The sequence below is a fragment of the Pelophylax lessonae genome (genome assembly GCF_965119305.1).
Source record: "Pelophylax lessonae genome assembly, chromosome: 12".
Lineage (NCBI taxonomy): Eukaryota > Metazoa > Chordata > Amphibia > Anura > Ranidae > Pelophylax > Pelophylax lessonae.
Genome location: NC_138779.1, coordinates 161,179,496 through 161,205,717, shown reverse-complemented (window position 1 = coordinate 161,205,717; position 26,222 = coordinate 161,179,496). Strand labels below are relative to the sequence as shown.

General features: G+C 49.6%; 1 protein-coding gene across 2 annotated transcripts in view; it reads right to left on the bottom strand.

The window, feature by feature from the left end:
* Positions 1–26,222, bottom strand: part of CNOT3 (CCR4-NOT transcription complex subunit 3) — an 894,807-nt gene that overhangs the window by 413,764 nt on the left and 454,821 nt on the right. For both annotated transcript variants that reach the window (XM_082273841.1, XM_082273842.1), the window contains exon 9: positions 18,640–18,773. In XM_082273841.1, coding sequence (XP_082129967.1) covers positions 18,640–18,773 — 134 coding nt within the window. The remainder of the gene's footprint in view (positions 1–18,639; positions 18,774–26,222) is intronic.

Here is a 26,222-nt window from a genome sequence, read left to right as displayed (position 1 = left end):
CAAGTGAAAACCGAAAACCACCTTAGGAAGGAAGGATGGATTCGGACAAAGAACCACCTTATCCCTATGAACCACCAGATAGGTGGAACAACAGGACAACACAGCCAGTTCCGACACCCTACGTGCAGAAGTGATAGCCACCAAAAAGGCCACCTTCTGGGATAAGGTAAGCAAGGGAATCTCCCTAATATTTTCAAAGGGAGGTTCCTGGAGAACCGACAACACCAAATTAAGGTCCAAGGGCGGCAAGAGCGAGCGCACCGGAGGAGCCAGGTGCCGCACCCCCTGGATTAAATTCTGCACCAGGGAATGAGTGGCCAGTGGCCTCTGGAAGAAAATCGCCAAGGCTGAAACCTGACCCTTGATAGTGCTCAAGGCCAGCTTCTGTTCAAACCCCCGTTGCAGGAAGGCCAAGATCCGAGCCACCGAGTAAGAGCGTGGAGGAACCCTGAGGGACTCGCACCACGCGATATAAGACTTCCACGTGCGATAATAGAGCTTTCTAGAAGTTGCTTTCCTCGCTTTAAGCAGAGTAGGAATAACTGAAGCAGAAACCCCTGTCCTTCAGCACCTGGCTCTCAACAGCCAAGCCGTCAAAGCCAGCGACCATAAAGCAGGATGGAAGATCGGCCCCTGAGACAGCAGATCCTCCCTGAGAGGAAGTCACCAAGGAGCGTCCGCGACCAGCCTGACCAAGTCGGCCTACCAGGCCTGACGAGGCCAGTCCAGAGCCACAAGGATGACGAACTCCTTTCGCCTCTATCCTGCGAAGAATCTTAGGCAGCAACTTGAGAGGAGGAAAGGCATACAGCCGCTGATACTTCCCCCACGGAGAAACCAGTGCGTCTGTGGGAGCGGGCTACAAACCTCTGCACCTTTCTGTTGAGCCGAGATGCCAACAGATCCACGTCCGGGGTGCCCCAACGAAGGCACAACTGGTGAAACACCTCTGGATGAAGAGACCATTCCCCTTGATCCAAGGTCTGACGGCTGAGAAAATCCGCCTGCCAATTTTCCACGCCCGGAATGTGAACTGCGGAGAGAGCCGGAACAAAGCGTTCCGCCCACCTAAGGATGCCGGCCACTTCCACGGCCGCCAGAACACTCTTGGTGCCCCCCTGGTTATTGACATAAGCCACGGCCATGGCATTGTCCAACTGAATCCGAACCGGGCAGCCCCGAAGATGCTCGTTCCAGTGAACCAGACAAAGCCTGATCGCTCTCAGTTCCAACACATATATCGGCAGCCTGGATTCTTCCAGGGACCAGAGCCCCTGAGCAGACAACCTGCCGAGAACCCCTCCCCACCCGGACAGACTGGCATCCGTGGTGACAATCGTCCAATAGATCGGAAGAAATGACTTCCCCTGACTGAGCATCGGAGACCGAAGCCACCAAACCAGGGACTCCCTGGTCCGCTCGCTCAGCCGGGTTCCGATTGTCCACGGAATCGAGATTCCGGTTTCATTTGAGAAGAATCTCCTTTTGGAGGGGCCGCGTATGAAACTGATCAAAAGGTACTGCTTCGAAAGATGCCATCAGTCCCAGAACCCTCATGCAGGTCCGAAGAGACGGCCAGTTGGCGGACAGCAACAGCTAAGTCGCCGAGTGTATCTTCCGGAGTTTCTCTGCAGGGAGAAACACCTTGGCCAAGGACGCGTCCAAAGTCAGGCCCAGATAGTCCAGCCTCCTGGAGGGAACCAGGGATGACTTCTGCAGGTTCGCAAGCCACTCGAACTCTTCCAAAGAGGTCATGGCGATCTCCAAGTTTGACAACAGAGCCTGCGGAGACTCCGGAAGGAGGAGGAGGTCGTCCAGGTAGCCCAGAACCGATATGCCCCGCTGTCGTAAAAGCGCCAGAACTGGGGCCAAAACCTTTGTGAAGACCCGGGGAGCAGAGGCAAGACCAAAGGGTAACGCCACAAACTGATAATTGTCCTCTCCCACAGCAAAGCGCAGAAAACGCTGATGTCCTGCGTAAATGGGAACATGAAGATAAGGCATCCTTGATGTCTATGGAGGCCAGAAAGTCCCCCTGATGCAGGGAGGCCACCACCGTGCGAATGGACTCCATCTTGAATTTTTGCACCCGGACAAAACAATTGAGCGCCTTTAAGTCCAGGATTGGACGCACCTTGCCCTCTTTCTTGGGCACTGAACAGATTTGAGTAAAAGCCCCGAAAACGTTCCCCACGGGGAACCGGAACTACAACCCCTTGTTGCATCAAGTCCTGCACTGCCCCCAACACAGCCCTTAGGCGATCCGGGCACAGTCGCACATTGGAAGGGATGAACCGCACCGGTGGAACTGATCGAAACTCGATCTTGTAACCCGACCGTATGACCTCGTGAACCCATTTGTCTTGAATCCTGGAGAGCCACGGGTCCGGGAACCGGCGAAGACGCCCCCCCCCCCACCCCTGATATTTGTGGGGGCGCACCTTCAGGCCGAAACTGACTTATCCACAGGTTTGGAAGAACCGGATTTTTGCTTACCAGACCAGGGTCTCTTGAAACCCCCCCTGGGGGGGGGGGGGGCTTGGAGGGCATCGCCTTGTCACCCGCCACGGAGGAACGAAAAACTTCTTGTGAGCTGAAAAGGAAACTCCCCGTCTGCGACGAGATTCCTTACCCTTGGCAGCCTGCGGGAGAAAGGCGCTCTTGCCCCCAGTGAGACCCTTGATAATCTCATCCAAGGTAGCACCAAACAGGCGATTCCCCTGATCAAGGCTTTTTTGGAAGCCTGATCCGCCGACCAGCACTTCAACCATAGCATGCGCCGGAGGACCACCCCCGAGAACAACACACGCCCCAGCAATGGAGCAGCATCTAGCGCGGCATCACAAACAAACTGTAGCCCCTGCACCATCTGGTCCAGCAACTCCGCAACGGCAGGGGGGAGACTTCTCCCTTCCAGGTCACAGGGTAACAACTTGGCCCATTCCGTCAAGGTTTGCGAAACCAGAGCAATGGTAAACACTGGTCTGAAGGCCGACCCCGCCAGGGAGAATATAGAGCGGGACACAGATTCCGCCCTACGATCAACCGGATGCCTAAAGGACGGGGAATCCTCTAACGGGATAACAGTAGCCTTATTTAGCCTGGAGACCAGCGTATCCACCGAAGGCGGCACCGTCCATTTCTTAAGGAGGGACTCTTCAAACGGGTAGCGCCAAGCAATCCGTTTGGGCATCCCAGGGGGTTGTTTCGGACGGACCCACTCCTTAATGATATCGTCAAAGCATTTGGGAAAAGGGAACACCTTTGCCACCCTGGAGGGCTTGCGAGTGCCAAAGGCAACTTTCGTACAGTCGCATCCGCAGGGGCAACCTCCAGCTTTAGGGTCTCCCAGACAGACACAATCAGTGCATCCACCAGCGCCTTGTCTTGCACTATAGCGGAGGCAGAAAGGTCATCCTCATTATCAAAGGAGACGGGGCGCGAAACAGCAGCCCCAGAGGAGGGACCCGCACCAGCAGCGACAGGCTCAGAATCAGAATCTGAGGCATAAGACGAGACAGGGGTAGGCAGGGGTCGCTTTTTAGCCCCCCCATCCCTGAAAGGCCACCTCCACCCGCACCCGGGACACAAATGACTCCAGGACCGCCGAAAGCGCATCAATGGTGAGCTGGGGACCGGAGGGCCCTGCGGCCACCTCGAGGGAATCAGGTGGGGACACATGTGAGGCAGGGTCCATGGTACACTAGGGGAACCCATCAGCAAATTATGACAAAATGAAAAAAAAATATTTTTTTTAAATGTCACCCAAAGCTACAGCGCCCCCAGTGGCCAGGCAGCGTGCCTAGAGACCCCCGAAGAGAGACCCCCAAAAGGCTCACCACACGATGCACGCTGCGGCGGGAAGGAGGGTCCCCGAGGGCCCCCCCCCCAACACCAACAGGCGGTCGATCGGCAGGTAGGCCCTAGGGGGCCAGGGAGGAAGGCCCCCCGCACAACAGACATCCGCACCGTCGGGACCCCCCACCTCCCGCCCCCTTAGCTGCATGCACGCAATGCCAGCCACTCCACACACACACACACACAAGCAACCCTTGGGGGGGAGAGAGGGACACCACCGGAGGGGGGAGCACAGAGGAACAGAGGGGAACAAAGAGCAATGGGGGTCTGACCATCCCAGGGAGGGGCCGGCCCACGTCCACCCCAGTCAGCCATGAGGGAGAGGGGGGGGAAACATTTACTCACCATACCGGAACAGAGCGGGCGCCACTCCAGACAAAACCCCTCGCCGCCCAGTGGGGGGGGGGGGGGTGGGTTGTCGGCCAAAAGAGGCGCTGCGACTCGGTCGCCGACCGGTCGTATGGAAATCGACGGGATGTTTAACCCGCGGGCCAGTCCCCGGCCAGTGGGACAATGTGGCGGCCGACCCAGCGATGAGCTAGGGCCTGCACGCGCTCGTAGGCCGGCTGGGGTTACCACTGGATCTCAACATCCAGCCCGTCGCCCAGATCCGGCATAATTGCTTGTAGATCTCACAGGAACAATTCGGAGAAAAAAAGCTAGCTAAAAAAAGATTTATCTAAAAAAAAACTTGCCAGGACCAGAGATCCCAGCAAGGAACTTAAGACCTTACTCCTGACTAGGCAGAAAAAAACTGACATCCTATAGCAGGGAGAGAGAGGGTATACCCCCTGGGACTGCCCATAGGTATAGCCAGACCTTTCTTTTTCTGCCTAGTGTCCTACTCCTGTAGGGGGCAGTAATACCCTACAGATATCAAGAGATGGAATCTGCGTCTGTCAATGAGCGACAGAGAAACATAGGTATACAACAGCAAGTCCCCCAGCTCCTGTCCCAAACCCCAAACTGGGGAGCAGGCAGGGACCAGGGTACAATACTGAAAGCACCACAAAAATGAGACAGGCAATCGAATGAGCATAAAAGAAAAATCAGAACAGGCAAAATAAAAAGAATAACGGGGGAAGGCATTAGAAACAATTTGGGGGCAACTGACTCGCTGAGTAACGTGGAGAAAGAGTAAATTCCATTCCGCAGGAACAGGATCACAGCACAGTTCAGGAAGAGCTGAGTAGACTACCTCGTAGACAGCAAGTCCGTGCGACAGGCAACAGTCTCAGAAACAAGGATATCAAACAGGAGAAAAGAGAAAGCCTCCAGGCATCACAACGATGAGGCACATGGCAGGTATGCAAACTGTAGACTGCAGGGGGGGGGGCCCTTTAGGTAAACACAAATCGCACAGTCAGGATAGAGGAGAACCCCCCTCAATCCCACAGGTATAACATGGAATATTTTAAATGCAAGGCCCTCATGTGGCGTTTAACCTCCTGGAAACGGGCCGGCAGACGCTGAACTTCATTAGAGAAATCAGGAAAGACAGCCACATGTCCACTTTGATAGGGAATATTACCCTTTTCTCTGGAAAGGCGAAGGATTTTATCCCTGTCCCGGAAATTAAGAAATTTGGCAATGAACGTGCGGGCTGGGGCCCCAGATGGTGGAGGCCGCGACGGGATACGGTGGGCCCTCTCCACCGCAAACATCACAGAGAAAGACTTGCATCCATAGGTGGTAAGAAGCAGGTCTTCCAGGAAGCTAGCCAGATCGTTCCCCTCAGCCCTCTCAGGCAAGCCGATGAATCGGAGATTACAGCGGCGGAGACAATTCTCCATATCATCCTGTTTGGAATGGAGCTGCTGCACTTGGCATTGGAGCTCCTCAGCGGTGTGCTGCAGGGGATGCAAGATGACCTCACTAGCATTTATGCGTGTCTCAGCCTCCGTGACCCGGTCCCGCAGCTTAGACATATCTTGCCGTATCAGGGAGATATCGATCTTGACTTCCTCTATCTTTGAGGCAAGAGTGCTTTGGCAGAGGGAGATAGCATCCAGCATCTTAGCGGTATCTGCCGCGGTCTTCTTGGAGGTGGAGGAGGAGCCGGCGCCATCTTCGGCCTGTGGAGACGGCTCCTGCGGGCGGAACTTAGCGAGCTGTGCATTGGCATCCATGCCCCGCTTTGGAGGAGACATGATGCCCGGAGGTTCATCGGGATCTGGGGCACCGATAGAGGTAGAAAACGGTAAAAACGGAGATAACGCTACAGGATGAATGTACCGGGGATCGGGTAGACGGAGCTCTCACCACATGCGACCTATCCCATCACGCTCCAGGCCAGGCCCCCTAAATTGTACATTTTAATTCCTTAATACCTATCACAGCTTCGGAGGCCCTGAAATTTCAAGATAGCACAAACCCCCCCCCCCCCCCCCAAATGACCCCATTTTGGAAAGTAAACACCCCAAGCTATTTGCTGAGAGGCATGTTGAGTCCATGAAATTTTTTATATTTTGCCACAAGTTTTGGGAAAATTTATTTTTTTTTTTTTTTTTTTTAGCACACAGTTGTCACTAAATTATATTTTTCTCACACATGCCATGGGTATATGTGAAATTACACCATAAAATACATTCTGCTGCTTATCCTTAGTATGGGGATACCCCATATGTGAGATTTTTTGGAAGTCTAGCCCCGTACAGGACCCCGAAATCCAATCACCGCCTTCAGGCTTTCCAAGGGCATAAATTGTTGATTTCACTCCTCACTACCTATCACAGTTTCGGAGGCCATGAAATGCCAATACAGCAAAAAAGTTTTGAAAATTGAAAAAAAGGAAAAAAAATAAAATTTTTGCAATAACTTACCATAAAATTATTTTCTCTGAGTCCTCTAACAGTCGCAGCCTGTTCAGTTAGCCTTCACGAGTGGGTAATGCGCCTCTCTGCGGAAGTAGGCTAGGCAGTGAAAAGGTATACAAACAAAAGCTTTTACACTTAACCAACCTCTAGGGGGCTGTTCCTCAGCTATTACCCATCATCCACTAGGTTCTGCGCTTCAGTTTTGTAGCAAGCAGTGCATGAAGACTATCAACCCCAAAAAAAAAAAAAAGGACGGGGTGGCGACTGTCAGAGGACTCAGAAAATAATTTTAAGGTAAGTTCTTACAAAAATTATACTTTCTCTTACATCCTCTGACAGTCGCAGCCTGTTCAGTTCGCCTTCACGAGTGGGATGTCCCAAAGCAGTGCAGGTGTGAGGGGTGGGAAGCCGCAACAAAAGAAAAGGCAACGTGTCAACCAGGCCAGAGACTAAACAACTGAGCAAACAGGGCAACAAAGCTCAACAGGAGCCAACCCTGAACAAATACACCCCAAGAAGAGATAGAACAACACGTCTCCGCAAAAATACTGCCGCGCTCAAAAATTACACGGCCAAAGGAAGCATCCTAGGATGCCAGTACATCAAGCCAATAGAAATTTGTAAAAGTGCGCACAGACTACCACGCTGCCGCCACGCACACCATAGCCACAGGAAGCCTGATGGCGGAAAGACCAAGAGGCAATGATGGCTCCAGTAGACCATGCCCTCAAAGGAAAAGAAGGCACTGGAGCCTATAGTGAATAGGCCCAAAACCAAAGTCCGTCTGATCCAAACCGTAAGGAGCTGCAGCGGACGCAGCCGAACTTTTCTGAGGACCCTCGGAAGGACAAACAGGGAATCCGACTTCCCAAAACACTCCGTGGCCTACAGGCAAAAACCTGAATGCCCGGACCACAGTCAAAGAACGCAGGACAAAGTCCTAGGGATGCTTGGGCTGCACCCAAGACGGAAGCAAGAGAAGAAAACAACGACGAGGTGGAAAGAAGACACCACCTCAGGAAGAAAAGCGAGCGGGTCGCAGGACCACGTGATCCTTATAAACGACCAAATATGGCGACTGGCAAGACCGAGTCGCAAATACCGACACTCTTCGAACAGAGGTGAGAGTTACCAAAAAGGCAACTTTTGGGACAATCCAGGCAGAGCTGGTGCTCTGATGTTCTCAAAGGGAGACCGTTGTAAGAAAACGGACAAAAACCCAAATTCAGTTCCCACGGAGGCAAAGGAGCCGTCAGCGGGGGAGCCAGATGACGCACCCCTTGAGCAAAGGCGCAAAACAAGGAATTAGTCGCCAAGGGACGCTGGAAGAAAACCGGCAAAGGCCGACAACTGACCTTGCCCATGTCCAGCGCCAAGGGCCGACACACACTTTTCCTTCAGGAAGGCCAAAACCCTCGCTACTGAGAGGAAGCGTGGATAAAACCCTTGCGACTAGGCAAAATACGCCTTCAAGGCACAATGGTATTCCTGGAGGTGGCTTTCCGAGCCTTCAGTAAGGCAAGAATAACAGCATCCGAGAGACCCTGAGCTCTCGAAACTTGGTATTTAACAACCATGCCGTCAAAGCCAGATACTATAAAACAGGATGGATTATCGGCCCAGGAGACAGTAGAAAGTCTCACAGCGGAGGCCGCCAGAGCGGCTTGACAACCATCTGCCCGAGGTCTGCGTACCAAGACCGACGAGGCCAGTCTGGAGCCACCAGAGTTACCTGTTCCGACGCCAACTAGCGGAGGAACCTGGACAGCAGTTGAATTGGAGGGAAGGCCCAAATCAGCTGATACTGGTGCCAGGGCACCACCAACGCATCCGTGGCGTCTGCCAGAGGATCGCGGGTTCAGGCCATGAACCTACCCACTTCCATGTTGAGTTGGGATGCGAACAAAGCCACGTCCGTAGTCTGCCACGGGCACACAGGAGGCGAAACACCTCTGGAAGAAGGAACCATTCGCCCTGGTCCAAGGACTGGTGACGAAGACAGTCCACCTACCAGTGCTCCAATCCTGGAACGTGAACAGCCGAAATCGCTAGAACACGCAACTCTACCCAAAACAGGATCTCGGCCACTACCCCGGGCACTCTTGGTGTCCACCTCGGTGTAGGACGAAAGCCACCGCCGTGGCGTCGTCAGATCGAACACGAATCGGGCAACCCCAAAGCCGAGGCATCCAAGGAACAATCAGAGCTCGATTGCTCTGAGCTCCAAGACGGTATTACGGCAAGGAGGATCCTTCCGCCGACCACGTCCCCTGGGCACAAAGCATGCCCCGAACTCCATCCCAGCCCGACAGGCTGGCATTGGTGGCAACCACTGACCACAGCATAGCCAAATAAAAGAATTGCCTTGTGTCAGAGCGGGCGACAGGAGTCACCCCAAAAAGGCCACCCTCGTGAGGTGGCTCAAAGATATCCTCTTGACCAGTGACAGAGGATTTTGGCCCACCTGGCAAGAACCCCTGCTTACAGAGATCTCGTGAACTGAGCAAATGGAATGGCTTTGAAACCCGAAACCAGCAGCCACAGGGACGGCCTGCAGGCCCGTAGAGGGGAAATAGTTATCCCAGAGGGACCTCACCTCACCCTACAGCAGGGCTGCCCAAACTATGGCCCTCCAGCTGTTGCAGAACCACACGTCCCATGAGGCATTGTAAAACTGACATTCCCAGACATAACTAGGCATGATGGGAATTGTAGTTCCTGAACAGCTGGAGGGCCTTAGTTTGGACACCCCTGTCCTACAGGGAGCGAAGTAATTTCTCAGAGAGAAAAAACCTTGCGTGAGCGGAGTCCAGGACTATCCCCAGGCAACCAAGACGAACTGACGGGGTCAGTGCTGACACCTGAAAGTTGATGGTCCACCCGAACTCCTGAAGCGTCTGAACCGTGACCGTCAGATCGCTGGACAGAGTGGCACAAAAACCTGCCCTCAACAGGAGGTCGGCCAGATAACTGAGGACCGTAATCCCCTTCACGCGCAGCAAAGCCAGCACCAGAGCCAAAACCTTTGTGAACAACCTGGGAGCCAAAGCCAGACCAAAGGGTAATGCCACAAATCTAAAATGCGCCTCAGCCACAACGAAGCAGAGATACCATTGATGATCCTCGTAGATAGGGAGGAGCAGATACGCATCCTTAAAGTCGATGGAGACCAGAAGCCCCCTGGACTCATGATGCCACTACCGACCGGACAGATTCCATCCGGAACTTCAACACCCACACGAAGCGGGTCAGAGGCTTGAGGTCCAGAATCGGATGCACCTTTCTCTCTCTTCTGGGAACTGTGAACAGGTTGGAAAAGAACCCGTGGAACCTAACCCGCCGAGGGACTGGCACAATGACTCCTCGGGCGAGAAGCTCTCGCACCGCCTCCCTCGAGATCACATAATTGATCGGGAAACAGATGGCGATTGGAAAGAAAGAAAACTGTCTGCGGGGCAACTACTAAACTCTATCTCGCACCCAAAATGAAGCAGTTCGTGTACCCACCCGTCCTGAATAAGGGACAACCAGGGTTCCCGAAAAGTAACGCAGACGACCAGCCCCCCCCCCCACCCCCGAAACAGGTGAGGGCGTCCCTCAGGCGGAGGAGGACTGGGCTGCCGAACCGGCCTGACCAGTTATGGGCTTCCCGGACCATGGCTTTCTGTGACTGCCTGAGGGCTTGAAGGATTTACCTCTTTCCCATGCCCCTGAGGCACGAAGGGACCCAGAAAGTGAAGGAACACCTTTAGAGGTGTGGGGCAAAAGGGTACTCACACTACCCGTAAGACCTTCCAGCAAGGCATCTAAGGCATCCCCAAGAAGCCGAATACCCATAAAAAGGGACATCAGACACAGACGTTGTCTAGGAAGCACGGTCAGTCGACCAACGTTCTGCCACAAAGGAACCGTGCGATCAGAGGAGCCTCACTCCAAGGCTGCATCAAAAGGTACATCACGGCCTGGGCCACGTGATTCACCAGGTTAAGAGCAGTCGGAGAGACCACCTGCGCCACCAAGGTGCGCCTAAGCGCCGTGGACCATTCCGTGACAGCTTGAGAACATTCACCGAAGCAAACCTAGGTTCGAGCAGGGAGCCTTCCACCAAAAATGTGGCGGGAAAGCGGCACAACGCGCCTATCCGCTGGATCCATGAACACCGGGGAGTCAACCACGGGCATCAATGTGGACGTATTGAACCTAGAAACAGTGCGATCAATCTTCGGTGACACAGTCCAACAATTACCCACAGCATCTGCAAAGGGATAACGGTAATTAAACCGCTCAGGTACCGCCAGCATATGCATGATGCGACACCATAGGTCGTTCACGGTTACGTGAAAACTCCTCAGGGCAGAGAAAAAACCTGACCCGGCTTTTGCGGGACCCGAAGGAAACCCGTTAACCTGACTGGGTGGGCTCAGCAGCAATATTTTAAGTCACCCTGATGGAGCTAAGAAGTGCATCCACTATAGCGCGGGGGGGGCAGCGGCTATTTATCAGCTAGGATCGCTTTTACATGCAAGCCTACCGCTGGCTGTAAAAACAATACCAAGATGATGCCTAAATCTGCAGGCATCATCCTGGTATAACCACTCAAAGTCCAGCAACATACAAATACATTGCTGGTCCTTGTTTGGTTTATATTGTAGTTTTTATTTATTTGTTTTTTCATGCAGCCTGTGGGATGAACGAAAAAAAGAGAACCTAACAGATTCCTTCATCCACATCGATCAATGTGGATGAAGAAATACCTGCCAGAAAAGGTGTAATACACCCATCATTAGCCACCCAAAACATCGAAACCCACTTTCTAATGATGAGTATACCTGACCAAACGCCATGTATACCTATTTTTTTTTAACTGTGGCGGTGAAATCACCTCCTACAGCGCTGCCATCAGAGATTTCTATATATGCTGAGCGCAAACGCTGTTTGTGTCAGAATATATATAAATCAGTGTGGCAGCTGATGAGTGTATCTGCAAGGCAAACTGAACAGTAAACATAAAACATTACATTGGTACCTGAAAAGTACCAATGAAAAAGTTAAAGTAGGAAAAGTAGAAGAGCAGAGTAAGAACAGAAAAATAACTCAGACAACTATTTTTGGCTTTATTTTGTTTTTGGAATTTTTTTTTTTTTTTTTACACTTTTTTTTTTTCAACGTTAACGTTCCAGCTTGGAATCTCTCAAAATGACGATCGCTATCGAACATCTTTCGAGACCCTGTGTAAGTGTTCCCTACACTGTGCCATGCTGTACCCTATGCTAATAATCCACTAGTGTGGTAGCGATGGAAACAGTCACCGTGGCAAAGACCAGGTCGGTCAGGACAGTCGGGACCATAATTACGGGTGTCATGCCCAAATCCATGCTTGCTGCAGACACGGCATCTTTTTTGGGGGTATCTTTGGGTAGGGGTACTCGGAAGGAATTCCGGAAAATGACTCATGCAGCCGTCTCACTGCATATGGTTGGGGAAGTTGGGCAGGAGCACCTCCTGGAAACAGAAGGGCTCCGATTAGCTCTTCTTGGTGATGTAGGAAGGATAATGTTCCGGCAGACGCTTTGTATAAGGCAAAAGCGTTGTAAAAAGCCAATTAGAATAAGTATAAGGAAACTTTTTTTGTACCAGCGTCTGGCCTTAAGGGCAATTAACTATGGTCCCATCATCTGGTCGTCCACCCCTCCCATTTTACAGTTACAGTTGCGGACACAGAGGGGCTTCTCAACAACACCAGTGACCGTAGTAATTTCGACTGCCGTGTCTGAGTAAATGGAGGACAGAACGAAAATGTTCAGTTTGTTCCTCCACTTCATTGCGAGCAATTAATTGCACCTCAAGCAGGCTCTCTCCCCCTAAGTGGGGCATTTACAAGCCATTGGGGGAAGCCCCAGGGATTAGATCGCACGGTACCACATGCACCAATTCGTAATTAACAGAAGTGCCTAAAAAGTGGCACGCTTGAATAAAAACTGTCCACGTACAAGTGGTACCCCTTTCTGAATAAGGGTGACACCAAGTCCCAAACTATCTTCTCAATGCTCCCTATGTAGTCTGGGCAGTGGGGGCCTCCACAGTGCTATCTTTTCCCTTGTAAACACGGAAATTAACTGTATAGCCTGTGGCCTGTCACACAGCTTATACAGCTTGACCCCGTATCTGGCATGCTTGCTGGGTAGATACTGATTGATAGCAAGGCGGCCAGTAAACTTAATCAGGGACTCATCAACGCAGACATCTTGTTGGGGGGATAAACAAGGCTGCAAATCGCTGACTGAAGTGGTTTACGAGAGGCCGAATTTTGTGGAGCCGGTCATGTCAAGAGTCTCCCCCGAGGACGACAGAGTTCATTGTCATTGAAATGCATGCACCAAAATATTTGTTCGTATCGAGTCCTGGAAATAGCAGCAGAGAATACGTGCATTTGATGAATTGGGTCAGTGGACCAATATGACCACAACTCACTCTTTTTAGTAATGCCCATGTTGAAGGATAGGCCAAGAAAGGCTTTAAATTTGGAAACCTTTATAGGTTTCCAGCTGAATGGTCTGACAAGGGACAAATTTGGATAGGCGGTGATAAATTGGTTAGCATAGAAAATGACTTTGATCCACAATAGATCTGTGAAGATCTTCAGTGAAAAACAGCTCAAAAGAATTAAGGGGATTAAAATCAGCTATTTCCACTTAAATTCCTGGTTCAGCATTGAATGGGGGAAGTACGGGCGCTGCAGAATCTGTGGGCTGCCAATTGGGATTTGCAAGCGCATCAGGAAGGACACTATGGGCTCTACGAGCCTGTCTTCGAATTTTCGGTGGCTGCGGGCCACTACTCGTGCTAGCCACTGCATCAGCTTCAACTGCACTTATGGGACTCGCCATGACACCAAGTGATACTGTAGTGCTGGTATGTCTAGGTCCAGGATGTACTAGGCCACTAGTGCTTGCCAGTTCACCAGAAGTGTGAGCGGCACTAGTACTGGCACTCTGCTCCATATGAGAAAAATCTGGTTCTTGCATCTCAGCAACTCCAGAATGGGGTCGCATACGCCTGACCTTAGCAGGGACCCCTCCCTCATTGGAGCTTTCTGTCAGGGAGCCACTGCTCTCTACAGGTTCATATACTGACCCTGATTCTGCCAGTGAGGCTTCCCCATCGCTCTCATCTGACATGGTCAGTATACTGTAGGCCTCTTCACTAATGTACAACCGTTTAGACATTTTAGCAACTAGATTTACAGGTACAGTAGTGTGACTCACAGGTAAAAAAGCACCTGGTTGTCGAGGACAATTTGGTCGCTACAATAAAAACTGCTTGTGCTAGCAGAGATCAGGCCTGACTCTGCTAACGCAGCGGTTTTGTGTGTTGTGTTTTTTTGGAAGTGACAGTAATCTATTGATTACTGCAATTGCATGGGGGGGGGGGGGGGGCGGGCTGGGCGGAGGGGCTAAACACAGGTGCTGGCAGGAATCAGTGCTGATCATGCAAACACTGTGTTTTGGGAACACTAAACTATGGGGACGCTAGTATAGTTCTGATCAGATCAGATACTGATCTGTTCAAAACACTGTACTAGTAATGGAGGTGTATAGTGTGTGTGTGTTAGTGTTACTGGCAATCTGTAATGGACACTGACGCAAAATAACTGTTAAAAAATCTGGTGGGACTCTGATGCTAACTAGCCTAACTAGCGTCACCCGTGACACTAATACAGTGATCGGTAATCACTGTATATAGGGAACACTGTGACATGGCAGTGAAGGGGTTAACTGGGGGAGATCAAGGGGTTAAACCTTTACAGGGGATGTATGGCGGGTGGCCTAAACCTATCTGGGCCTAGCGCAAGCGCAAACTGGGATCACAAATGACACTAATACAGTGATCAGTAGTTGGCGAATATACTGTATATTAGTGCACAGTGTGATAGGGGGTGAAGGGATTAACTGGGGCGCGATATGGGTCACAAGTGACACTAAATACAGTGATCAGTAAAAGATATGTATACCACTGTATATAGTGTATACTGAGGGGTTTGAGAGGGTGATCAGGGGTGATCAAGGGGTTAAAAGTGTATCTATGTGTGGTAGTGTCAGTGTAGTGTTGTGGAACTCACGTTTTAGATGCTTCTCCTGGATCCGAAAGGGCTCCAGGAGGGAAAATTACATCACTTCACCTGCCTGTGTTTACATTACACAGGCAGGGGACATGATGCCATTGGCCAGAACAGATTACCAGATCCAGACCAAAAATCATTGGTCTGCATCTGGTGACTGATCGGTTCTGAGCCGAATCAGACCAGGATCGGGAGCGCGCCCTGGAGCAGTGAATGCGCCCGACGTAGGTCTATGTCGCAGTGCAGAAGCAGCACAGTGAGCGGTCGGCAAGTGGTTAAACAGCAGCCTGGAAAACCTTGTGACCAAAAGAAGCATTCAAAGATGCCAACACATCAACTTTATAGAATTTAGTTAACGTGTGCACAGACGACCGTGTTGCCGCCTTGCAAACTTGTATTACGGACGCCTGATGGCAAAAGTTCCAAGAGGCACTCAGCGCTCTAGCAGAATGTGCCTTCACAGGGAAAGGTAGCACCTGACCCTTAAGTGAATACGCCTGTACCACCATCTGCCTGATACATCTGGATATGGTCGCAGCACATGCAGCCAGTCCCTCTGTGAGGACAAAAGAAGAGTCTAATCTCCTGAAAGACTGAGTAACCGCCAGGCAAACCCTAATTGCCAGAACCACAGCCAAAGAATGCAAGGCAATTTCCTTGGGATGCTTGGACTTAGGACAGAGTGAAAGCAGCACAATATCTTGGAATGGAAATTAAAAACCACCTTCGGAAGAAATGACTGACTAGTTCGAAGCACCACAATCTCTGAGGACCACCAATAAGGAGAATAGCAGGACAGCGCCGCCAATTCAGACACTGTGCGGGCAGAGGTAATAGCCACGAAAAAGCGACTACCTTCTGTGACAGTGTAGGCAGAGTAATCTCCCAAAGTTTTCAATGAGAGGTTTTTGAAGAACAGACATACAGCACAAAGTTAAGATCCCACGGAGGTAACAAGGACCGTATCGGATGAGCCACATGACGAACTCCCTGGATAAAAGTGTGAATCAAAGAATGCGTAGCTAAAGAGCATTGAAAAAACACAGCCAAAGCCGACATCTGACCTATAATAGCACCCAAGGCAAAGCGCTCCTCAACCCTGCTCTGGAGGAAAGCCAATATCCTATCCTAGCCACTGAAAAGGAGCGTGGATGCACCTTAATAGATTTACACCACGAGATGTACTTTTTCCACATACGATGAGAAATCTTCCTGTAGGTAGATTGTCTAGCTTTCAACAGTGTAGGAGTCATAAAGACCCCTATCCTTCAATACCTGGCTTTCAAAAGCCATGCCGTTAAAGACAGCAACTGTAAAGCAGGATGGAAGATCGGCCCTTGAGACAACAGATCTTTCCTGAGAGGAAGTCTCCAAGGAACATTGGCAACTACATAGTATTTACATAGTTTTTGAGGTTGAAAAAAGACATCAGTCCATCCAGTTCAACCTATGATGTGTGTGTGTTAGTACATTGTATACCCCTGTATGTTGTGGTCATTAAGGTGCCCATCTAATAGTTTTTTGAAACCATCAATGCTCCCTGCTGATACGACTGCTTGTGGAAGCAAATTCCACATCCTTACTGCTCTGACATTGAAGAACCCCTTACGTATTTTAAGGTTAAACCGTTTTTCCTCTAGTTTCCTCTAACCTTACCAGATCTGCATAACAAGACCGGCGAGGCCACTCTGGAGCCACCAGAATGACCGGAATCCCTTCCACCTCTATTCAGCGCAGAAGCCTCGGTAGAAGTTTCAGGGGAGGGAATGAATAGATCAGCTGATACTGTCCCCAAGGAGCCACCACTGCATCTGTGGGGTCGGCCAGAGGATCCCGAGACTTAGCTACAAATCTCTGTACCTTCTCAAAGAGCAGAGAAATGAACAGGTCTACATCGGGTTTCCCCCACCGGACACAACAGGTGAAACACCTCTGGGTGCAGGGACCATTGCCCCTGATCCAACACCTTACGACTCAAGTAATCTGCCTGCCAGATCTCCAATCCAGGTATATGCACGGTGTAGAGGGCTGGAACAAAATTTTCTGCCCATATTAAGATCTCAGCCACCTCCCAGGCCACCAGGACACTCTTGGTGCCCCCTTGATGATTGACGTAAACCACGGCCATGGCATTGTCTCATTGAATCTGAACTTTGTCCAGTGACTAAAGCAAAGCTTTATCGCTCTGAGTTCCAGAAAATTGATCAGAATTCTAGATCTTTCAGAGTCCAGGTCCCCTGGACAAAATGCTTTCCAAGTATTCTGTGCCCGCAGAATACACAATGTTTTCTAAGTATTCTGGGTCTGCGTGGACGCAGACCCAGTAGAATCGCTATATGCCAAGCTCACCCCGAGAACATAAGCAGGTATGGTCGTCGACCACAGTCCAGCAAGGAGACGCCGGCTAAATTTCCACAAAAAGACCCCTATTAGACCGAAGGATCGCCCACCATAAATTGCTCTATCACCCCGGTCAGCAACTCAAACAGCCTGGTCAACAGCTCGGACAGCAATTCGGACAGCCAGCCACGAGTAGGCAGCCAAGCCATGGCCAAAATTTGGGTCCCGATCCGGTCGCGAGTCAGGCGTCAGCTTGATAAGCAGCTAGGAGAGCTCGATTAGGAGCTCGGACAGCCTGGTCTGTCGCCCGGACAGCTCAGTCAGTCATTCAGATAGCCAGCCAGCTCCATCAGCCGCGAGTAGGCCAGATCAGGCCGCGTGAGGCATCCACCGGTCAGGCATCACATCTCGGTCAGGTACCTCATTCGGGCAGCTCGGTTCAGGTACACGGACAGCAACGAGTAGGCAAGACACGTGAGGCAAAGACCGATGGATGATGAAACATCTCCCCCCCCAAGCCTATAACCACCGCAGGGAGTCCAAAGGACATCTCTGCCCCAGTCACTAACCCCCAGGGGGCTGGGGACTTGCTCAAAGACCCCCATGTGCGATCCAGACAGCCCGGTCAGCAACAACCACATCCACCCCCCTTACTGGAGCAAGTGGCATGGGGGTAGGTTGGGGCCACAAGACCACCGTGACTGTTAAAGGGGCTGGGGGAAATGGAAGGGAACCCGGGGGACCGACCATCCCAAGGAGGGGCCCACGTCCACACCGAGACCGCAACAGCTATGGGGGGACACTACTCACCATATCAATGACAATCGGGTGGGCGCCACTCCGGACAGACTACCTCTCCACTCGGAGTGGGGGTGCTGACGGCCAAGGGGCACGCTGCAACTCAGGTCAAACCAGGTTGTGTGCTTCCCGACGAGGGGTTTCACTTGCTGGCCAGCCCCCGACCATTGGAGCTCTGTCGGGGCTAGGCCTAGCGCGGGGCTATAACCTGCACATGCTTGTTGGCCGGACTGGGAGACCTTAAGGATCTAGGATATCTAGTCCGAAACCCAGTCTGGCTGTCAATTGCAGTTCTCTCAGGAGCATAACTAGCTAAAAAAATTAAAATTTTAACAAGGTTCCCTTTAAAATAAAAAAAACAAGCTAAGACCAAAGTCCCAGCCAGGAACTAGGTCCTACTCCTAAACTAGGCAGACACAAACTGAATTTTATAGCAGAGTGAGTGGGTGTATGCCTTCAGGGACTGCCCCAAAGGCACGGTAAAGTTTTTTTTTTTTTTTCCCTGCATATTGTCCTCCTCCTGTAGGGGGCAGCATAACCCAATGGTTAAGAAGAATATGCGTCTGTCAATGAATGATAGAGAAAATGAATATTTCAAATCAGTCTTACTTGTGTTCTGCAACAGACTAAGAACTTTATGTAAAAAAAAAAAAAAAAAGGTACATATCTTATAATTTACAATAAAAATTGAATCCATTATAAACTTACTGTCGTGCAATTGGCAGGACTTGGTGGAATAGGAGAGCTTGATGTGGTGGAGGTGGGAGTACTACTAGACTGATTGAAGATCTCATCCTCCATATGACTGTGACTTGGTGGGGAAGTAGCTGCCAGTGCTTGAGCTGAAAAGGAAAAGCCAAAGCAGGATGAGAATTTGCTTTATAAATCTTGGGGACATGATAATCATCATCAAAATAATGCTTTTTCATAATTTTGCTGAAAATTAATTTTAAAGCGGCATAAAATCCAAATACAAACATACTGCAACTTAACAATTCTTAGATGTCATTGCTGCAGTGATTTTCATTTTTAAACTTTCCTTCCCTTTAACTTTCACCTGGTGATATGGCATGTCTGTTTTTAAACATAAGCTGTGCTGAAAAGAATTATATATAATACTCGCGCCTAGGTGCAATTCATTAAAAAAAAAAATGAAATAAAATTGGTTGTTGTGGGAAGCTGCAAAGTAATCAGGTGCACTATGTGATATAGTGATCTAAAAATGTGTGATGTGAAGTAAATACTGCGCTACCCTATTCAGTCTGGCAGTCAGCTTATAAATGCAATATACAGTGGTATAAATATTATAAATAATGAATAAAAGAAAAATGAGTGTGGATCACTCCAATAAACTCAAATACATACAGTGCATATATAAACATATACAAAATCCATATGTGATTAAGGTAAATAATGACAGTCCATTTAAACGTGACTAAAGTGCAATGGTGCTGGATAAAGTCTCTTTGGTGCAGTATACAATCGGTCACTGGAGTCATCACCGATTGTATACTGCACCAAAGAGACTATCACATATGGATTTTGTATATGTTTATATATGCACTGTATGTATTTGAGTTTATTGGAGTGATCCACACTCATTTTTCTTTTATTCATTATTTATAATACTTATACCACTGTATATTGCATTTATAATATATAAATATATATATATATATATATATATATATATATATATAGTAACCCTTTCAATAAATGTGTATTGCAGATTGAACTACCTCTTTTGTGTAAAGATCTCTCTGGATCTAGATGTGTATAGGTGCATGCTACTACAATAATTGGGGTGTATGCACAGGTACACAACAAAAGGCAACAAACATGGATGTTTAAAACTAAATAGGTTTTCAAATAGGCCGATGTATTAAAAGGTTAATTCAAGGTCTGAAGTCATGCAAGTGTCACAGTACTTTCTATCCCACCAGAAGCCTAGAAGAAGCGGTTTTTATTTTTAATAAAACTTGTGTGATAAGCCTTAAAACCAGCAAACATCAACTAAACTTCCAAGGCAGAACAAACACGTCCAAACAAAATATAAAGATTAATCTTGGTATATGCTTGCAAAACCGAAGGACCTCCAACATGCATCTTTACAGGGTCAACCTATTCTGGCAAGTTAAACCTGAAATTGTCTATAATATCTAACCAGCTGAAAGATTGAAAGATAGCAAGAGAAAGTTGTTATATATATACATATATACACACACACACATAAATTCAAGGAACACGTTGAAAACATAGCAGATCTCGATGGGGAAAAGTCTATACTGCTGGATATATATACTGATATGGACTGGATAATGTGCTAGGAACAAAAGGACGCCAGGTAATTTAATGGAAATGAAAATGATCCATCTACAGAGGGCTGAATTCAAAGACAACCCAAAAATCAAAGTGAAAAGATGATGCAGCAGGCTAGTCCATTTGGCTGAAATCTCATTGCAGCAACTGAAAATGCTAGTCAGTAGTAGTTTGTATGGCCCCCAGGTGCCTGTACGCATTACTGACAATGTCGGAGAATGCTCCCAATGAGACGACAGATGGTGTCCTGGGGTATTTACTCCGATATCTGGACCACGAAACACTGAGTTCCTGAACAGACTGAGGTGCAACCTGGTGGCATCAGCTGGACCAAAACATTATGTTTCAGAGGTGTTCTATTGGATTTAGGTCTTGCGACCTTGGGGGTCATTCAATGGTATCAATTCCCTCATCCTCCAGGAACTGGCTGCATACTGTCACCATGAGGCCAGGCATTATCATGCACCAAGAGGAACCCAGGACCCACTGCACCAGCGTAGGGTCTGACAAGGGGTGCAAAGATTTTTCCCAATACCTAATGGCAGACAGGGTGCTTTTGTCGGGGTCTGTGCATCCCTCCATGGATATGCCTTCCCAGACTATCATTGACCCACCACCAAACCAGTCTTTCTGAATGTTACAGACAGCATAACATTCTCCATGGCTTCTCCAGACCCTTTCACATCTGTCAAATGTGCTTAAGGTGAACCTGCTCTCATCTGTGAAAAGCACAGGGCGCTAGTGGTGGACCTGCAAATTCTGGTGTTCAATGGCAAATGCAAATTGAGCTCCACGGTGCAGGGCAGTGAGCACAGGGCCCACTAGATGAAGTTGGGAAATCACTGTTTTTGATTGTTTGGTTAGAGAAATTCACACCAGTGGTCTGCTGGAGGTAATTTTGTAGGCTTCTGGCAGTGCTCATCCTGTTCCTCCTTGCACAAAGGAGCAGATACCGGTTCTGACGATGGACCTTCTATTGCCCTGTCCAGTTCTCCTAGAGTGAATGCCTGTCTTCTGGAATCTCCACCATGCTCTTGAGACTGTGCTGGGAGACACAGCAAACCTTCTGGCAATTTCACATATTGATGTGCCATCCTGGATGAGTTGGAATGCCTGTGCAACCTACATTGGGTCCAGGTATCACCTCATTTTACCAGTAGTGACACTGACCCTAGCCAAAAGAAAAACTAGTGAAAAACAGTCAGTAAAAAGGAGTAGGGGAAAAAAATTCAGTGGTCTCCAGCTGTAGAACCATTCCTGTTTTGGGGGTTGTATCATTAATGCCCATCAACTGCACCTGTTAATTTAATTAACAAAGCAGCTGAAACTAACAACCCCTTCCGCTACTAAACTGACTAGATCAATATCCCAGGAGTTTAATTGACTTGATGCTGTAATCTGATTAAAAAGTGCTCCTTTAATTATTTTAAGCAATATTATATTATACACAGTGTATACACACACACACACACACACACACACACACTGCTTAAAAAAAATAAACAGACCACTTGAAAGACATCAAAATTTAGAATTTACAGTAAAACTCTTTTCTCTGAGTCCTCTGAAAGTCGCCGCCCGATGGTATTAGCCTTCACTAATGGGTAATGTCACACTCTGCAGGAGCAGGCTAGGCAGATATTTATCAGGTTAATACGAAAAAAAACTTTTGTACATCAGCACGCCACTAGGGGGGCATCCCACAGCCATTACCAGAACCCAATCTGATATTACTTCAGTTTCGTAGCAAGCAGTAACGGAAGGCAACAACCCCCAGATCCAAAAACCAGAGGGGTGGGGGCGGCGACTGTCAAAGGACTCAGAAAAAAGAATTTTACGGTTAGTAGAAAAATTCTATTTTCTCTACGTCCTCTGACAGTCGCCGCCCGATGGTATTAGCCTTCACTAATGGGACGTCCCAAAGCAGTGCAGGTATGAGGGGTTGGAAAGCAACGCAACCAGATAAAAAGGTAACGCAAATAACTGGGCTAGTAACAACCTGAGCCCACAGTAAAAAATTGGAACAAACCCAGAAAAAACACCCCAACAAGGAAAGACATTAAAAACAATGTCCCCTCAAACAACTGCCGCACTCAAAACTTTGCGGTCAAAAGAAGCATCCGAAGATGCCAAAACGTCAAGTTTGTGAAACTTTGTGAAAGTGTTCACTGAAGACCATGTCGCCGTCTTGCACACCTGAGCCACAGACGCCTGATGGCGAAAAAAACAAGAGGCACTAACGGCTCGAGTAGAATGAGCCTTTACCGGGAAAGGAGGAACCTGACCCTTGATGGAATAGGCCTGAACAATCCCCTGTCTGATCCATTTAGAAATGGTCGCTGCGCAGGCGGCCGATCCCTTCCGAGGTCCCTCAGGAAGAACAAATAGAGAATCAGACTGCCGAATCTACTCAGTGGCGGACAGGTAGACCTTGACCGCCCGGACCACATCCAGAGGAAGCAAAGCAAACTCCTTAGGATGCGTGGGGCCGTGAGCACAGCGAAGGCAACACGATATCCACATTGAGGTGGAAGGAAGAAACCACTGTGGGAAGAAAATATTGACTCGGTCGCAGAACCACCTTATCTCTATGAAGTACTAGATAAGGAGAGCGGCAGGACAAGGCCGCCAATTCCGACACTCTGCGAGCCGACGCGATGGCCACCAGAAAAGCAACTTTCTGTGACAACACAGACAGACATCCCCCTGATGTTCACAATGAGAGGTTTATTGTAACACTGACAAAAAACAAATTCAGGTCCTCTGGAAGCAAGAGAGCTCCCCTCGGGGTGAGCTAAATTCCGCACCTCTTGAAATGAAGGTGCGGACCAAAGAAAGCGACGCCAAAGGTCAATGAAAACAAGACGGCCAAGGCCGACAACAGACCCTTGGCCTTAGTCAGCACCAGATGCTGATCCATGCCCTTCTGCAGGAAGGCCAAGACCTTTGCCACCTAGAACGAGGGTAAAAATCATACACTTCGCACCGAGCGATATACGCTTTCCAGGTGCTGCGAAACAAAACTTCCTTGAAGTGGCTTTGCGAGCCCCTTATAAAGGTAAGGATGACCGCCTGAGGAAGACCTCTATCCCTCATGACCTGGCTTTTAACCGCCATGCCGACAAAGCCAGCAACAGTAAAGCAGAATGGAAGATCGGTCCTTGAGACAGATCGTCTCGCAGCGGAAGCCGCCATTGAGGTTCGACGACCATCTGAACGAAGGCCGCGTACCAGGACCGTCGAGGCCCGTCCGGGACCACCAGGATGACTGACATCCGTTCCAACGCCAACCTGCGGAGGAAGCAGGACAACAGTGGAATCAGGGGAAAGGCATACAGTAGCCGATAGCCGTGCTAAGGCACCACCAAAGCGTCCGCGGCATCTGCCAGAGGATCGCGAGTCCTGGCCACGAACCTTACCACCACTTTGTGGAGACGGGACGCAAACAAATCCACACAATGGGTCTACTACCGGGCACACAGGAGGTGAACCAGGATGAAGGGACCATTCCCCTCGGTGCAAAGTCTGGCGACATAGATAGTCCGCCTGCCAGAGTTCCACACCCGGAATGAGAACGGCCAAGAACGCAAGTACCTGCGATCCGGCCCAGGAGAGAATCTCGGCCACTTCCATGGCTGCCCGGGCACTCTGCCCCCTTGGAGATTAATATAAGCCACAGCATTGTCCATCTGAACCTGCACCGGAACAGACAAAGCTTGAGCGCTCGGAGCTCCAAGACTCTGATCGGTAGCGAAGTCTCCCCCGCTGACCACGGCCCCTAGGCTCAAAACGTGCCCAGAACTCCTTCCCAGCCGGACAGGCTGGCATCCGTGGTGACAACCATCCATAATAGAGGTCTGAAGGACCGACCCTGTGTGAAGGACGGCGGCCAGCGCCACCACAGAAGATCCGACTCGGATGACTCAAGGAAATACTCCTTCCCAAGGACTGAGGTGTCCTGTCCCACCTGTCCAGGATCTCCGCTTGCAGAGATTGGTGTGAAATTGAGCAAACGGAACTGCTTCAAAGGCCGACACCAGCCGTCCCAGAACCCGCATGCAGGTCCGCAAAGAGGAGAGATCGTCATTCCTGAGAGCTCCCATCGCCTCCCGCAAAGTCACGATTTTTGTCCTCCGGAAGGAAGGCCCGAGATTGAGCAGAGTCCAGGACCATCTAGGTACTGGAAACGAGTAGAGGGAGTCAGTGCCGACTTCTGAAATTGACGGCCCACCCAAACTCCTGAAGTGTCTGAACCTTCACAGCGAGATCTTTTGCCAAGGTTACACATGAGTTCGACCTTACAAGAGGTCGCCCAGGCAACCGAGGACTGCAATGCCTCGTAAACGCAGCAAAGCTAGACCGGAGCCAACACCTTGGTGAAAACCTTGGGAGCGGAAGCGAAACCGTAAGGAAACGCCACAAACTGGTAATGCTCCCCAGCCACCGCAAAGTGGAAGCAGATCTGATGACCCTCGAAAAAAGGGATGTGGAGATCCGCATCCTGCAAGGCGATGGATGCAGTAATTCCCCAGGCCTCAACGAGGCCATCACCGACCAGATGGATCCCATCCTGAACGTCCCGCACAAAGCGGTTCAGGGACTACCAGTCGAGAATCGGACACACCGTGCCCTCTTTCCTGGGCACCGTGAACAGGATGGAGTCAAAACCGCGAAAACTTTTTCTGAAAAAGAACGGGTACAATGACTCAGTGAGCAAGCAAACCGTGCACAGCCCCCATGAGATCTGAGACGATCAGGGGGCAGCTGAAGAATGGATGGGAGGAACCTGTCTGCGGGGCAAGATCAACTCGATCTCTCTGAACGAATTGGTTCGTGAACCCACCTGTCCTGAATGCCGGACAACCAGGGTTCCTGAAAAGAAAGCACATGTCCCCCCACCCCGACAACAGGGAGGGCTTCCATTTTAGGGAGAGGTGGACTGGGCCACCGAATCAGAATGACCGGTGTTTGGCTTACCGGACCACGGCTCCTCGTGGCCACCAGGAAGGCGGAAGGGTTTACTTTCCAAAACTGTACTCATTGATGGAAAGGGTAAACTGGGACCAAACCCTGGGATCACTGACCACAGAGGAAAAATGGGAATGCTTTAGGAACATATTAAGCAAATGCATCTTGCAGTGCATTCCTATGGGAAATAAATTTAGAAGAGACAAAGCCAAACCTGGCTGGCTAAACCGTAGCGTTAAACTTATTAGGGGAAAAAAATTGGCCTTCAAGAAATATAAATCAGAGGGCACAGTATCGGCTTTCGAGCAATACAAGGAGGCAAATAAGAAAAGTAAACAAGAAATCAAGATGGCTAAAATCAACTTTGAGAGACAACTCAGTAAGGTTATATCGAGACCACTGTTCCTGATCTTTGCTGACAGTATTAGGACAGGAGATGTACCAGGGGATTGGAGGAAGGCTAACGTGATTCCGATATTCAAAAAGGGCCAGAGGCATATCCCGGGAAATTATAGGCCTGTCAGTTTGACATCAATAATATGTAAACTTTTGGAGGGGATGATAAGGGACTATATCGTAGAATATGCTAAAGACAACAACATCATCAGCAGTAATCAGCACGGGTTTACAAATGGGCGTTCTTGTCAAACCAATCTCTTAGCATTCTACGAGGAGGTGAGCTGTGAGCTAGATAGGGGCAGACCAGTGGATGTGGTGTACTTGGATTTCGCTAAGGCGTTTGATAAAGTTCCCCACAAGCGCTTAATTTATAAAATAAGGTCTGCAGGTATCGACAGCAGGGTTTGCTCTTGGATACGGAACTGGCTAAAAGGCCGTCTCCAAAGGGTGGTAATAAACAGTGCATACTCAGACTGGTCTGAGGTAGTAAGCGGGGTGCCCCAGGGCTCAGTCCTGGGACCAACCTTGTTCAATTTATTCATAAACAGCATTGAGGACGGGATCAGTAGTTTGTTAATGACACAAAATTGGCCAGGGCAATAACT